The sequence below is a fragment of the Pongo abelii genome, chromosome 9, assembly GCF_028885655.2.
Source record: "Pongo abelii isolate AG06213 chromosome 9, NHGRI_mPonAbe1-v2.0_pri, whole genome shotgun sequence".
In the NCBI taxonomy this organism is placed as follows: domain Eukaryota; kingdom Metazoa; phylum Chordata; class Mammalia; order Primates; family Hominidae; genus Pongo; species Pongo abelii.
The window spans coordinates 9,018,025-9,033,790 of NC_071994.2; the positions used below are offsets into that span (position 1 = coordinate 9,018,025).

The 15,766-nt window shown below is 60.8% G+C and overlaps 1 protein-coding gene across 2 annotated transcripts; it reads right to left on the bottom strand.

Moving 5' to 3' along the window:
- Window positions 1–2,772: 2,772 nt before the first annotated feature.
- On the bottom strand, window positions 2,773–15,571 carry SIPA1 (signal-induced proliferation-associated 1). 2 transcript variants are annotated; one of them, XM_024254838.2, is made up of 16 exons: window positions 15,471–15,571; window positions 12,055–12,824; window positions 11,278–11,405; window positions 11,016–11,192; window positions 8,531–8,705; window positions 7,705–7,808; window positions 7,286–7,443; window positions 6,599–7,208; window positions 6,006–6,280; window positions 4,211–4,429; window positions 4,019–4,130; window positions 3,826–3,934; window positions 3,640–3,741; window positions 3,499–3,553; window positions 3,210–3,288; window positions 2,773–3,122 (listed from the first exon to the last, which is right to left on the bottom strand). In XM_024254838.2, the coding sequence occupies exons 2-16, from the start codon at window positions 12,731–12,733 to the stop codon at window positions 2,976–2,978; spliced, it is 3,129 nt and encodes a 1,042-aa protein (XP_024110606.1). In that variant the 5' UTR covers window positions 12,734–12,824; window positions 15,471–15,571; the 3' UTR covers window positions 2,773–2,975. The 2 variants fall into 2 exon arrangements, with proteins under 2 accessions (XP_024110606.1, XP_063584154.1); XM_063728084.1 differs by lacking the exon at window positions 15,471–15,571 and adding an exon at window positions 13,634–14,034.
- Between the last annotated feature and the right edge of the window lie 195 nt (window positions 15,572–15,766).

A 15,766-nucleotide genomic window follows, 5' to 3' on the forward strand; every position in this document is an offset into this window, starting at 1 on the left:
ACACTGAGCACACATTTTGCTAGTCACATCAGGCCAGACATTGGTGGTAGAGGGCTGGGTGAATGCGTGCACTGTCCTCTGAGAGCTTGCAGTCAGTATGCCCTTGGAAACCCCGAGTTACCGTCCAGTGGATGAAAATGGGCAGCTAAGGCAAGAGTCCTAGCACACTGAGAGCCTAGTAGAGCCCGCTGGCTGGGGGATGGAGCAGTTTCACGAGTCTTCCAAGAGGCCCCATTAGCTCCAGGTCTTAGATCAGCTGAGAGTGGATCTCAAAGAGGGACTAGCCAGCGTCAGAGGTAAGAGAAACGATGTTCGAAAGATATGATGGGGCCAAATTCCTTGGGTGGCCCAGGGAGTGTGTGCTTCTCTTGGGGAATGTGTGGTGCCAGGTAAAGATCTACCCCGCCCACCGATGCTTTGATACTCTGTTCTGGGAGGAACGGTGAAATCTTCAATCCACAGCTTCAGGAAGCCAAAACAAAGGCCCAGCCGCAGCCCACAGGGCTACAGCTGGACGTACTTCCGCTTTGCCCCAGCGCAAGCGCAGCAGCAAAAAGCGCTGGCCGGCGTGAGCCCCCTTCTTGAGTGCGCAGGCGCACAAGGAGCCCTCAGCAGCCGGAGGCCGGGTCCCGCGTCTGGGGGAAATCCCCGCCGAGGCCGATGGCGTCTTCCTTTGGGCTTCGCACCGTCGCGGGAGGACAATAGCAGGGGAAAAGGAGTTATCGTCAGCGGGACGCGTCCCAAAATTCAGCAAGTCTCCGAGGAACACAAAAGGCCCTGGGTGCAGGCTCCGACGGGCGGCGCCTGCGAGACCGCAGGCCGACTCCGTCGAGGAAGTGGCGCTTTCCCCGGGGCTCTGGCTCCGGGGGGGGCGGCCAGGGGCGGGGCTTGGAGCGAGGGCGGGCCTCGGCGGAACTCCCACGCGAGGGGCGGAGCCCGGGCTCGCGGTGGCCAGGTCAGGACCCGGGCGAAGCTGCCGGGGAGCACCTGGGAGGCGGGGCCGGGGAGGAAGCGGGCGGGGTGAGAAGGCTCCTAACGCTGAGGAAGCCGACGGCTGAGCTGCGCAGGGACCCTGACCGGAGGTCCGCGACCCGAGCCCCAGAGGGAAACCAGGGAGCCAAGGCCCTGCAGCCCAGGCTGCGCCTCCCTCGTCTTGGCTTTCTCGGTCCCGCGACCTCCCGTGACCCACGGGAAGACCTCTCCTGGTTCTTCTCTCATTCGTGAATCACCCCATCATGCTCCTGGCTCAGCAGCTCCAAGTCCTCGTATCCAACCCAGATCTCTCTCCCCTGCACACCAGCCCCTGGACATCTCCACTCTGACATCCTCGGGCCTCTCAAACTCACCCTGTTCCAAATGACCTCAGCCATCCCCAGCCTGCCTCTCCTTTTCCCTGTCAGCCCTGGCCCTGCCACCTTCCAAGGGCTCCAGCCAGAAACCTGGCCACTACCGTAGATGCCGCCTCTTCCCTTAGTAACTTGGGTCCAGTCTTTCCACGAGGTCCTGGAAAATCTGCCCACTTCTCCCCACTGTCACCGCTATCACTGAGTTTAAGTCACCACTAGACCTCCCACTGGACTGCGGCCACAGCCGCCTCCCTGCAGCCAAAGAGCTCTGACATCCAGATCTCACCATCAATCTCCCTTCAAACATCAACCACAAGACCGGATCCCAGTTTTCTGCAGACACACCCTCAGTGACCAGAGCCTTCCACACTAGTCCACAACCAGGAAAAACTGGCAGTCTTGGGAACTGCTAACCCAGGATCCCTAGTGCACCTTCACAACCCTTTCTGATCCGGCTTCTTTGACCCTGGGTTCCTGGGTGTGCCTTGGCTCTAGTCCAGCAGGCCTCAGCCAGACTGGTCCTACCAGGATACCTCTGATGTCTCTGCCTGGTGAACTCCTACCCAACCTTCAAAACTCAGCCCTCATATTACCTCCTCCATAAAGCCTTCCTGATCCTCAGATGCTCTGTTTCTCCAAGCCTAGCTCATCCTGCCAGCACCTAAGTTAACAGACCCAGGGCCTAGGTCTCACCATGGAGCTTCAGCCAGCCTAGGGAAGGGACTGGAATAGGCATGAGATGCTGGGCAAGTCTGCCCTGTCTGGGCCTGAGGTCCAGAAAACAAAGGATTTAGACAAAGTTCCAAGTTTGGACTTGATGATGCCACTTCGGGGAAAGGCCTGGCCTCGCAAGGAACAGAGAGGACCATAGGCTGGTGAGGACAGAAGTGGCTCAAGGGCCCATTTCCTCCAGGACATAGAAACAGCCCCAGTCAACTGAGGCGGAGATGCCACCGCCTCTGGAATTGGGCCCTGCAAGAAGTGGCCAGGTGGGTAGAGAGAGGACAAGGCCTGGGGGCTCAGTGGCTTCAGAGAGAAGAGTGAGGCCTGCGCTGAGAGAAGAGGAGTGAGGCCTGCGCTGAGAGAAGAGGAGTGAGGCCTGCGCTGAGAGAAGAGGAGTGAGGCCTGCGCTGAGAGGAGTGAGGCCTGCGCTGAGAGGAGTGAGGCCTGCACTGAGGCGCAGGGCCTTGGGATGCATGGTCAGGGTAGGTGTGGGGCGTGGCCACCTGCTTCCCTGCAGAACCAAATAAACGTTATGGGAGAGAAGCCAAGCAGTGGCCTGGCCTCAAGGACCCCCTCAGTGAGTGCCAGCCCATCTGAGCCAGTGTTCCCAGGGCCTGTCCTGCCTGGTCCGAGGAGTTTGGCTGGGGCCTCTGGGGCAAAACCCCTTGCCCTGCCCTGTCTTGGACACATGTTCAGACACAGACAGCAGTGGCTTTTTTACTCCCTGAAGTCCTCTTTTCTCCACAGAATATTTACAAACAGGGAAGGGGTGGAGGCCACTTGCGCCACCAAATAAGGGGCTAGGGAGGGGGGCAGTGCTAAGACGCGCCTCTGCGCAGGGAGAGTTCCTGAGGAGGGCCCAGTGTGACCATGGTGCCCTCAGGGGCCCAGGTGGTTCCAGATGGCTCAGGCCAGGTCGGCAGTGGGTGAGCCCAGCTGCTTGGAAGCCAGGAGCAGGCGTGTGGCTGCACTCTCAGACTCCGCCTGTAGCCGCCGGTTGTTGTGTCTCAGGCTCCGCACCTCCTCCTCCAGGGCCGCCCTGTCCGCCTTCTCCTGGGGTGCCGGGGAGACGAGTCAGAGCCGCCAGCCCCTTTCCTGGGGCAGCCCTGTGACTCACCCCAAGCTCAGCCTACCCCTCACCTTCTGCAGGTCCTCCTGCAGCTTCCTGAGCATGGACTCCAAGTGAGAGACCTTCTCTGAGAGGTTCCCAGGCTCTGGCCTGAAGACATGGGGGTCAAGACTCAGCAGGACCAAGGCAGGGGGCAGTGCACCAGCTGACTCCCAGCCCCACCTAATGAGAGGGGCCCCGCTGGTCTTCTAGGCATATGTGGCAGCAGAGCCCAGGACAGAGCTCCACCCCGGCGGACAGGCACGAAGGGGGCGGGTCACGTGGGCAGGTAAAGCGGCTGTGGGGAGTTGGGGAGCTTACTCAGCATCAGACTTTGGAGTTCCCTTAGGGTCTCCGCTCTCTGGGATGGGCTGTCCTGTGGGAACAAAGGGATCAGGTGGGCAGGTCAGAACGGGGGCAAGAGCACTGCCCAGGCTTACCGCAGCACCCTGGTGGCCTCACCCTCTCGGGACAGCGACTCCAGAATGGTGTTGCAAGTGGAGGCAATCTCCGAGATGGCCTGCCACTCGTCCTCCAGGGTCCCACTGCCCGCCTCCGACATGACTGTGGGCACAAGGAGCAGGCTGAGCTGGGGAAGCCCAGGAGCACCCCCCGACCCCTCCCCTGGTCTCCTGGGTCCAGACTCACTCCTGCTGATGGAGTTCCGCAGAGACAAGGTACGTGGCAGAAAGGAGGCCCTCAGCTCCGGGGCCGGGTTGCCCTTGTCCTCAGAGCCACTGGGACTGCCTGGCCTGTCCTGTGCCACAGAAGTGGATACAGATTCAGTGATGCCCACGGTCACCACTGTGCTGTTGGGCTCCAGAGCCTGGTTTCTGCTCACCTGGGTCACGGGTGTCTCACTGTCAGCACTGGGTACTGATGGGTTGGCTGTGGTGGCCAGGAGGAGGTCCGGGGTGGTGGTGGGCAGGACTGGGGCCTCATCCGACAGGGAGCTGGGGAGAGCAGGGGTGGCTCAGAAAGGGAAGGCGCTTTCCCAGAGGCCTGGAGGAGAGGGAAGGCCAAGAGTGTGCACCTGCGTGGTGACAGCGAGTTCTGGCTGTGCAGGAACTCAGTCCTCTCCTCGGCCAGATCCCCAGGCCCTGGAGGACTGCCACCATCTTGCAGGCACAGGTGCAGCAGCTGCTTTGTGGTGGGCAGCAGGGTCACCCCCTGGACCTCATCCTGCACAGGTTCTGGGGCCCCCCGCCGGCTGGGCTCCTGCAGCGACAGCGTGTACAGCTCTGAAAAACTCCTGTTGGGGGGGACACGGTCAGGCAGGACTTCCCCAGTCCCCAGCGTCCTGCATCACCAGCCCCACCCCCAGCCCCTGCCAGGCTCACTTCCAGGAGCAGGAGAGCTCCCCAGCTTCCTGACAACAGTGAAAAATGTCTGCTTGGTTACTGGCCATTTTTCCAGACCATGGTTCAAATTCCAGTGCTGCCCCTGTATATCCCAAGCAAATCACTCTGAACATCAATTTTCCATCTGTGAAATGGGGATAATAGTACGAACCTCATAGTGTGCTGTGAGGATTTAAATAACACGTGTAAATTGCTTAAATCCCAAAACTACTGTCTGTAGCCAAATCCAACCTGTGCCTTTTCCTTTTCTTTTCTAAAGCAGATGTGCCAGTTTCTGTACTGCGAGCTAAGCATGGATTTTACTTTTTTTTTTTTTGAGATGGAGTTTTGCTCTTGTTGCCCAGGCGGGAGTGCAATGGCGCGATACACAGCTCATGGCAACCTCCGCTGCCTCCTGGGTTCAAGTTATTCTCCTGCCTCAGCCTCCCAAGTAGCTGGGATTACAGGTGCCTGCCATCACACCTGGCTAATTTTTGTATTTTTACTAGAGATGGGTTTCAGCATGTTGGCCAGGCTGGTCTCGAACTCCTGACCTCAGGTGAGCCACCCGCCTCAGCCTCCCAAAGTGCTGGGATTACAAGCGTAAGCCACCGCGCCCGGTTCGGATTTTACATTTTTAACTAGTGGAAAAATCAAAAGAATATTTCATGATAAGTGAAAATCATATAAAATCCAAATTTCAGTGTCTGTAAAGTTTTAGCGAGACACAGGCACATATATTTATTCGTTTACCTACGACAGAGTAGCTGCGGCAGAGACCAGATGGTCCAGAAAGCCTAAAATATTTATTATTTGGCCATTTACAGAAAATGTTTGCCTACCCCTGGTTTAGCACAGGAAGTTATCAATAGTGTGTAGTGTGTGTGGTGCGGGGGCGGGTGTCAATACTTTTAAAAAAAAGATAGTGGGGGCTGCTATTTGATCTTTTAAGCAGTGGGAGCAACCCGCTTAACTGGTCCCATTCTACATACAAAGAAAGAAGTTCAGGGCACGGTGACTCACGCCTGTAATCCCAGAACTTTGGGAGGGTGAGGCGGGTGGATCACCTGAGGTCAGGAGTTCGAGACCAGCCTGGCCAACATGGTGAAACCCCGTCTCTACTAAAAATACAAAAAGTTAGCCGGCCGTGGTGGTGCATGCCTGTAATCCCAGCTACAGGGGAGGCTGAGGCAGGAGAACTGCTTGAACCCGAGAGGCGGAGGTTGCAGTAAGCCGAGATCACGCCACTGCACTCCAGCGTGGGCAACAAGAGCGAAACTTCATCTCAAAAAAAAAAAAAAAGAGAGGAGAGAGAGACAGAGACAGGGAGAGACAGGCTCAGACGGGCTAAGAGACGGGAGATTCTTTCCAGAAGGAAAGGTATCCCACACTGGGTTCCTGAAACTGCTGATGGCAACCCGGGAGGCGCAGACTGCGCGGTGGCCAACTGCCGGCCCTCCCACCTCCCCGCGTCCCCGGCACCCTGACCTGCGGGGCCGGCCGCTCTCGTCGGGGGGCAGGACGGTGACGCAGACCTTGGGCGCCGAGCGCAGCAGCTGGGCAGCGGCCTCGGGCCGGAGGCTGGGCAGCGTCTGGCCGCACACGCGCAGCAGGCGCGCCCCGGGCCGCAGTCCCGCCGTCTCGGCGAACGTGAAGCGCTCCACGTGCGTGACGAAGCCCTCGGCGTCCACCTCGAAGCCCAGGCGGCCTTGACCGTCACGGGGCAGAGCGAGCTCGCGGGTCTCGCAGCCACGGCTCACCAGCTGCGGGCGGGGCGGGACGAGTGGGCGGGACTGCCGGGAGGTGGGGCCGCCCCAGCGCCCGCCCCCTGGACTGCGTCCCAGGCCACACGGAACGTTCCACAGACCCCGAGGGCCGCGTGTGCCATCGCCCGAGGGATGAAGGCCAGAAGTCGCTTACCCGAGGGCACCAGTTCCGGCCTTGCCAAGCCCCGGGGCTGGTTCTGCCCTCCTCGACTTTCCCTTCCGCAGGAGTAGGGGACAAAGGCGGCGAGAGGGAGGGGTCCAAAGCAGGCTCCGCCCCGCCGCCCGCAGGGGCCCCAGTTTACCGCTCAGGCTCACCTGCAGACGCGCCACCACCTCGCCCACGGCTTGGCCGGGGGACCCGTCGAAGCGCAGCGTAATCGCCTCCCCGCGGCCGTGGTACAGGTCCAGCTGCTGCTCGGAGAAGGTCCAGGCCAGCACGTCGCGACAGGCGCAATTGAACACTACGCGGCCGTCGCGCGGCGCCACCAGTACCAGAGCCTCGGCAGAGATGCCCAGCAGGCAGGGCACCTCGGCGCCTTCGGGGCCGCTCGCCTGAGCCCCAGCGGCTACCCGCGCCCCGGGCGCCGCGCGCACTCCCCACACCAGTGAGCCTGCTGCCTGCAGCTCGGCGCCCGGGCCCCGAGGGGCCGCCCGGCGCCTCCCACCCAGGGAGGGCAGGCCGAAGCGTGAAGCCGAGTCCAGCGACGTAGTGGTCACCTCGTTGGTGGCCAGGTCTTGCAGGTACTGCTGGCGGGTGCGCGTGGCCATGGCGTGGAACTGGCGAGCGTGGCCGGCCGCCTGCTCGCCATTCAGCGCCTTGGCTAGCAGGAAGGCCCGGAAGTCGGCGTTGGCTGCGAAGGGGCCTCCGCCAGCGGGCAGAGCTGGCCCGAAGGCCGGGGTGTCCTGGGTGCGGCTCACAGCCACCCTGCGGGGAGGGAGGCGGTAGTGAGGGGCGGCAGGACTCTATGCCCACGGGAGACCTGGGACCACTCCGGTGCCCACCTGTAGGAGGTGTGTGGCGTGCAGGGTGCGTGTGCCCTCACCACTAGGAACACGTGCTGGAAGTGCGAGCGGATGGTGGTGGGGCAGAAGGGCTTGCTGCCAGGCTCCTGGAATACGATGGTCACAATGTCGTTGCCAATGTGGCGCTTCCGCAGGAGCTAGGGGTTGGATAGTAGGGGCTCGTGATGAGGCCTTCTGTGCCCCAAACCCCTCCTCATTCAGGCAGGAGAAAGCCACGGCACCAATGGCTCCCCCACTGCCCCTGGTGAAGACCTAGGGTGTTTGTCTTTGGGAAGGGGCCACCAGAGGGGCGGGTTGTTGGGGCCAACAGAGCTCCCGCCAAAGCTCAAATGTCATGGACCATGCAGGGCCCTCCATGGTTCCCAGAAGCCCCACCCCCACGCTGGTCCCCCTCACACCTGCTGCTGGTTATTAGGGGTGTAAGGCAGCATCGTGGACACGTGGAACATGATCTCGTGGTCCTGGTACGTGGTGTAGAGGGAGTGCGTGCCTGTGGAATCCGCTGTGGCCAGGGAGTTAGGGACACAGAAGGAGAAAACAAGGGGAATCTGAGTGGCTTGAACTTGCCATTCCTGTCTGCACACAGGAGCCTCTGTGCCCCAAACAGCAGGTGGACAACCAGTCATGCCACCAGCCAATACCCAGCCAGTGAGATCCAAGGGCCTCAGCCCTGGGTGCCCCTCCTCCCCTCCCTCCACAGGCTCCAGCCCCATGCCAGAGTGAAGAGGGGTCAGAATGGGAGAGTTGAAACAGAATGAAGACAGAAATGAGAAGTGGTCTCAGAGGGAGGCCAGGGCCAGGTGTGCTAGGAGGACAGGTGTCACTCCAGGCCCAAGCATGTGTGGCATGCTGGGAAAGTGAAAGGCAGGCGGGGGGTGCTCAGTACAACACCTCCCAGGGGTCCTGGGGCCCCTTCCACCAGGGAGGCAGGGGCACCTCTTCCATGAGGCTGAGCTGCTGGAATGTGTTTGGTGGAGGGGTAGTGCCCCCAAGCCACTTTAGCCCCAGCTCAGGCAGTTGGGTACTTGGGCCTTGAGGGACAGTCCCAGCTCCTCTTTTCAGCCCATAGCTTGGCCCTCATAGCCCTGACTCAGATCCTTAGCTCACCCAAAGAACTCTCCAGTCCCCAGCCCCAGGATTGTATGGACAAAGGAGTGACAAGGCAATTCGTGCTCACCCCTTCAGCACTGATCTGCTCCCACCCCTCCTGCCCCTGGGCCTCACTTTTGGTGTCTAGCTGGGCCCGGTAACTCTCAAAGCCTTTGAGCCGCACCACATCGCCCAGCAAGGTGAGAAACTGCATGAAGGCCGGTCCCGCCTCCTGGTTGTTGTACATCTCCTCCTCCGAGCCCTGGCCCGCCCGGCAGTACAGGATGCCCACCTTGCGCTGGAAGCTCAGCTGTGGGTGGGAGACAGAAGGCATAGGTCTCAGTCCCCTGCAGCCCCACCCCACCAGCTCTTAGGGAATGGATGGGACGCTGGCCTTGGGGCTGAGCACCAGCCCTTTCTGAGCCACTTGTGTCCTTGCCTGTCAGGTGAGTACAGTTGGTTGTGCTCCTCGTGCTTTGGAGGGCACAGGTAGGAAGGGATGGGAGGAGACTGGTTCCCATGTGGCAGTAGAGAAGGTGATTCACAGAAAGGACCCTTCCAATAAACATATACACTATCATCCTCCTTATCTCAAGGCTGGACTGTCCTCTCCGCCCCTGAATCCAAGGCACCGCCACCCCAGCCCCTGCAGGCCTTGAGCCAGGCACCACCTCTGCCCCCCGTGCTCCTGTTTCTGTGCCCTCTTCCCGGCTCTTCCCTCTGCGGATAACTGGATAACCATGCCCAGCTCAAAGTGCTCTGAACTCCTCCAAACAGCACAGGCTCCCCTCCAGCGGTCACCTCCCTTTTCCACAACTAAACTTGTCTGCACTCACAGTCCCCACTTCAATTTCATTCCTCCCAACCCCCTGCAGCCCCCACTCCCCATATGGCCCCCAGATGTGGCCTCATCCTGGCACCCTCTCAGCCATAGGTGGCACTGGGGATAGCTGGAAACTCACCTTGCCTAGGGCCCCAGGGACCCCACCTTCTTCTGCCTGGGCCTCTTCTCCACCCATGCTCCTCCCGTTCCCTGGCTGCAGCAAGGATGACACCCCCATCTCCGCCTCCCATTCAGACCGGCCTACCAAACCCTGGGCCTTTTTCTCCAGCTGTATCATGTCTCACCTTGCTGTGACTCCCCCACCCTGCTCCTCCTCCTTAAAGCACCACTCCTGGGGGCCAAGAAGCTGGGGAATCCTAGCACTTCACCCCTTCCAGTCAGCCACATGACTACCCAGTCCCTCCTGGACTGTCACCTCCTCTTCACCTCCACTGTCGCTGCCACCGTGTCTAGCCTGGGCAACTGCAACAGCCTTCAGCCTGGCATCCCCGCCCCATACAGTCTAGTCCCCATGCTGCAGCCAGAGAGCTGCCCCTCTCAGATCTGCACCGTATACCTCCATGGCTTCCCAATGCCCACGGGAACAAATGCAAGCTTCTCCCCAGCCCCTCCCCACAATCCCAACCCCAGCCACACTGAACTGACTGCCTAATGTGCCATGCTCTCATTCTCCAAGCCTTTGCACAAGTTATTCCTTCTGACCAGAAAACACCTGCTTATCCGGGCTTGAGCCCTTTTGTGTTCTCCATGCTGGAAAACCCTGGCCAAGGAAGGGCTCTCATTCACTAGCCTTGTGGCCCAGGGAGCCCTCCACATTCCCCTTTCAGTGTTATAGCACTCCTGTATTTCAGCAGTTCTCTGTGGATCTCTTTCTCCCACCCAGCTGTGAGCTACTCAAGCAAAGCACTTGGTCTAGACCTGTCCCCAGCATCCAGTCTGAGGCCTGGCACCAAAAAGGTCTAAGAAATGTTTCTTGAATGACTGATGGGTTGAATGATACAGAGAAGACTCAGCCAATGGGCAGCTTTCAGCATGGAGTGGGGGATGGAAGGAGCCGCTCCAGGAAGCTGTGAGCACCACATGTTAGAGGAAACCCAGCAGGGGCTGTGGGGGAAATTGGCCAGGAATGATGCGGGAACTGCAGGACCAGTGGGGTGAGTCAGACCAGGGCATCTGGGACTGCAAAGATCTTTTTAAAATGCAGACTCTGGGCCGAGTGCAGTGGCTCATGCCTGCAATCCCAGCACTTTGGGAGGCCGAGGTGGGCAGATCACAAGGTCAGGAGTTCGAAACCAGCGTGGCCAACATGGTAAAACCCCATCTCTACTACAAATACAAAAATTAGCTGGGCATGGTGGTGTGCACCTGTAATCCCAGCTACTCAGGAGGCTGAGGCAGGAGAATCGCTTGAACCCGGAAGGCAGAGATTGCAGTGAGCTGAGATTGCACCATTGCACTCCAGCCTGGGTGACAGAGCGAGACTCCATCTCAAAATAAATAAATAAATAAATAAAGTGCAGACTCTGATTCAGATGGTCTGGGGTGTGGCCCCAGAATCTGCATTTCTACATGATGTGGATACTGCTGGTCTACAGAGCTCACTTTGAGACGCAAGGCTCCAGATGACCTCTGATGCCTTCTCTGAAAAGCCAGCTCTCCTGGGGGTCACCACCCAGCCCAGGATTAGGGTCAAGGCTAGGGGTTTGGGAGCTGGGCAGGCTGGGTTCAGACTGGGGCCAGCTGTACGGCTTGGGGGCTCCGCGGCCCGCCACTCACCACTTGCTCATCCAGTATGAGCAGCGTCCGTGGTACCTTGGGTGAAGCTGAGCCCAGGCGCAGGCAGCTGGGGCTCAGCTGCGGCGCCACGTGCTCCAGAAGTTTCCTTGGGGACAGACCCCGTGGGGGCCCCGGCGGCAGCGCGTCCTCCGAGATGGTGCCACGGAGGGTCCGGAGCTGAGGAAGGGGTGTAAGGGCATTCAGGATGCATACAGGGTGTCGGGGAGGCAACCCACGTCCTGATCCCGCGATCCCGGCCCACCTGCGTGGTCCGCACGATGACGCGGTAGCTGTGCAGGGTGCCCCCTCCGCTGCCCTCCTTCTCCTCCCGCCGCAGGCTCACTGCCACCGGGCCCAGCGACTCGTCCATCCCGAAGAAGTTCTGATGTTCTGGGGGACCGCGCCGAAGTAAACGATTGGTCCCGCCCTCTGGCAGCCCCGCCCCCGCTCGACCACGCGCATCACTAAGCCCCGCCCTAGGCTTCATCTCACCACCAAATGCTGACCCTAGACTAAGTCCCGCCCCTCTGTAGCCCCGAGCTCAATATCTTGATCTCAACCCTGACCCAGAGGTGGACCTAGACCCAGACCTAGACCCACGCGGCCAGCTCCCAGGCCTAAATCCTGCCTTGGCCCCGCCCGCCACGCCCTCATTCTCCCTTCTATGTCCTGGAGCCCTCCCTCCGCAGTGCTGGTGAGAACAAGGTTCACGGATGCAGGGATTTGAGGCCTGAGTTTTCACCACACAGAAAAGCCCATAGGGAATCTCTCCCCAGCCCGGCAGGTTCAACCAGATGGAGGATGAACCAATACGGAGGCAGAGGGACCAGCCCTGGCTGGGGGTGAGGGGCCAGGGATTAGCCTTAAGAGGGTGGTTGAAAGTGGGTCCAGGAGGACCCCAGCTCAGCTCTTGAGCCCTCCCACGGCCAGGGACTTTACAGGAAATGGACAGTTCATGAGCCCTACTGTGTGCACTGCAGGTGACAGGGACCTCTTCTTCAGCCCCCCTCCTCCCCTCCCTGGAACTGCCTTTCCTCACCTTTGCCATAGAAGTACTTGCGGTAGTAGCCAGCACCCAGGTCTGCGTGCTCCAGGCTGTAGGCCGAGGTTCGGTTCTGTGGCTCCTCCAGGATGGACACGGCCGCGTTGGGCAGTGCAGGGGGCACAGGTGGGGATGCTGGTCCACCCAGGCCTAGCTCACCCTCACCCCCGAGCTCACACACAAAGCCAGGTGCCCCATGCAGCAGGTCCGAGCTGGCAGCCTGGTCCTCGGCTGAAGCCAGGGTCCCAGAGCTGGCCTCTGAGTGGCTCCCCATCCCCTGAGACCTCGGAGCCCAATCAAAGAGCAGGCTTTGCACGTCATAGTGGGCAAACCATCGAGGCTCAAGCACTGGCGGGAAGGCAGGCTCTGGTTCCTCTGCTGGCAGCCCCAGCAGTGCCAGCGGGTCAGTGAAGAGCCGGGTGGAAGTGGCTGCAGGGCGGCTGGCCTCTTCGTGGCTGTGGGCACGGGCACGGGGGCTGGCTGGCGTGGGGGGCCTGGCCTCGCCTGCATCGCTGCCGCTGCGCAGGAGCGGGCCCCGGACTGGCCTCGGCTCGAAGGTGTGCGGTGTCAGCGGGGGCCTTGCCGGCTGGCGCAGCTTGCGGGCAAAGAGGTCATCCGTGGACGCAGGGGCCATGCCCCGCCGAGGGCTCCCCACACCGCCGGCCCACATGGGCATGCTCTGTGGGCCTGACTCTCCGGGGGCTGGGCCGCATTGGCAGGCACGGGTGTTTGGTGCCCAGCCTGAGGTTGCAGCAGCAGTTCCTGCCCTGAAGGAGGAGGGGGCTGCTCAGAGGGGCCTGGGCAGAAAACAGGAACCCAGGCCCCCAGCCTGGTCCTCCACCACCCGTGTTGGCTTCCGGCCCCCTCCGAGACCATCAAAGCTGCTTCCGCTTTCCAGGCCACTTCCTTGTCTGCCTAGGGCTGAGGTTTCCAGCCCCCTCCCCAGCTTAGCTGGGCAGGGCTAGAGGCTGGGCTGTTGGGTCTTGGTCCTGAGGGTCCTGGAGCCTGGGCAGCCCTGGAGCTGCCAGGGTCCCCCAATCGCCACCCACACACCTTAGCTTTGGCCTGGGCCCAGAGTAAGGGTCCCACCAGGACCTAGCCCAACTGGACAGATGACTTGTATTGGCTGGGACGGGAAACCCAGGGGCCACTGGTGTCTGGGTCCTGCCCACTTAACAAAGGGAGGACGTCCTGTCCCCAGAGACCTTCCTCCCTGCCCCTCCCACTTCCTTCAGGGTCCCTGGAGAGCTGATCACCCAGAGAGGTCTGATCTCAGTGCCCTGGACCTCAAGGCCTCAATACCACAAGGACACATGGGTTCCCAGGGGGGCAGCGGCAGGGCAGCAAGAATGGCAAGAGGACTTCCTTCAGCACAGGAAGTAGCCCCAACTGTGGGCCCAGCCCTCTGCCAGGCCCCCACATCCTGAGGAAGGTTCTGGGGTCACAGCAGCTGTCATGGGACCCCAGTCACCCTGGCCTGAAGGACAGGCCAGCTCACCTTCTTGCAGGCTACTGTGCCCAGGCTTGGGGGCAAGAGGAGTCACAATGACAGGGACCCATAGGGACCTCTGCCTACCTGGTCTCACTGATGCAGACAGGGAGGTCTGAACCCCATGTGACAGATGGTCAAATGAGGTCCAGAGGAGATGCTCTTGCCTGAAGCAATTCCGTGTCAGAGCTAGGATGTGAGCCTGGGTCTGTCCATCTCCAGGCCCTAAGCAGGGCTGCACCTGCCCACTGCTGTCTGTGTGCGTAGGTTTTGTGGGGGTGGGTGTTGGGCTGAGGTTCAAGGTCTCACAGGATGCAAGATTGAGACACCCAAAGCCCCAGGGACCTGCTAAGTACGGAAATGTGACGCCAGAGGCAGGTGCAAATGGTAGTGTGAGAACTTGAGGGAAGCCACGCCCAGGCAAGCCCTGGATGGAGAAGGCAGTGAGGACAGGGAGCTGGGGAACCTTCACTGGGGGTACAGGCATCTAATGGTGGGTCTTCATGCAGCATCCAGCAACATCATGCGGGGCTGGGCCGGAGGGGGGTGGAGGAGGGGCTCCACACACCCCTCGTCTGGGGCCTCCAAAACCAAGCTAGTGTCGGCTCCCCAGCCCAGGTGCCTTCTACCTTGATTTCTCCTGAATAAACTCCCATGCTGACCTTGAGCCTCTGTTTTCTCATCTCTAAAATGAGGTTAACTGGCCGGGCGCGGTGGCTCAGGCCTGTAATCCCAGCACTTTGGGAGGCCAAGGCAGAGGGATCACCTGAGGTCAGGAGTTCAAGACCAGCCTAGCTAACATGGTGAAAGCCCGTCTCTACTAAAAATATAAAAATTAGCCGGGTGTGGTGGTGCGTGCCTATAGTCCCAGCTACTCAGGAGGCTGAGGCAGGAGAATCGCTTAAACCTGGGAGGCAGAGGTTGCAGTGAGCCGAGATCGCGCCACTGAACTCCAGCCTGCGGGACAGAGCGAGACTGTCTCAAAAAAAAAAAAAAAAAAGGGTTTAACTATTTCTGTCCCCTCCCAAGGCTGCTGAGAGACTGAGAAGAGTGAGGTGAGTGTTGCTAGCTATCTGTGTGTGTGACGGGTGTAGCCCCTGGCTCCATGAGCCAAGCTCTGGGCACATCCAGCGCTGGGGCCTGGGCTATAGTGTGTGAAGGAGTAGGAGGGCATGAAGGAAGGGGTCTGTGCAAGCCCCGCTCTGTGTGGGCTGAGCTCTGCACGCTTGGAAGTGAGATCTGTGCCTGTGTGCACCCAGCCTGTGAGCTGCCTCTTGCTGTGGCCCAGTGCCAGGCTCTGGCGCTGCCTTGAGGGGTGTTCTTGGGCTCTGCCCCTCACCCTGAAGCTTCACACAGGGTCCATTGAGGCCAGGACATTCCTCCGGGCCTGTGTCACTAGGGGTGGGGGGAAAGGGCCGGCCCCGCCCCCACAGATCCGGAAGGCCTGGCTGCCCCAGGAGGAGGAGCTGGCCACTTCCCAGCACATCTGGAGGTCATGACCCCATTTCTGCTGCCAGGGGGCGCGACAGATGTTTCCTCCCAGGCCAGGCCAGGGACTGGGGTGGAGGCCGCCTAAGAAGAAGAGGAGCCTCAGAATAAGGGGGAGCCCCGCACACACTTGCAGTGTTGAGGGGGAAGGAGTCACAGCGCCGCCACCAGGAGTCAGGAGCCGCCGCCTCCACTCACCGGCCGGCTGGTCAGGCTAAGCCGTCACACAGAGAGGGTGGGAACGGCTGGTCAGAGACAGGGGGCTGGACATATTGACTCGGGACTGAGCTGGAGCCCGGAGGGAAGTTGGGAGGGTGCTGGCGGCGAACGTGGCGAGGACCCCACTCCCATACACATCACCCGGGCCCACGGCTAGGCCACCTCTCCCCTGTCGGGCCCGACAGCAGTGCCTCCCGTCCCCTGCTCCCGCCAGTACCTCTGGGGCTCCCGTCCAGCCGCCGCCGCCCGTGCTGGGGTCCCGCTACCGCTCTCCCGCTACCGCTCCCGGCGCCGGCTCCGCCTGGGGGCGGGGCCATGCTGTGAGGCGGGGCCATGTCGGGAGGCGGGGCCGGCCGGGAGCTGTCTGCGGCGGGAAGCGCAGCAGCGGGGATTCCAGGCCTGGCGGCGGTCAGCACCGAGCAGTGCTGATTCTAAGACCATTTCCTCTGCTGAGAAACTTGTGCCTGCCTTCCAGACCAACCGGGAGGGCTAGCGGAGGCCACCTAGCGTCCA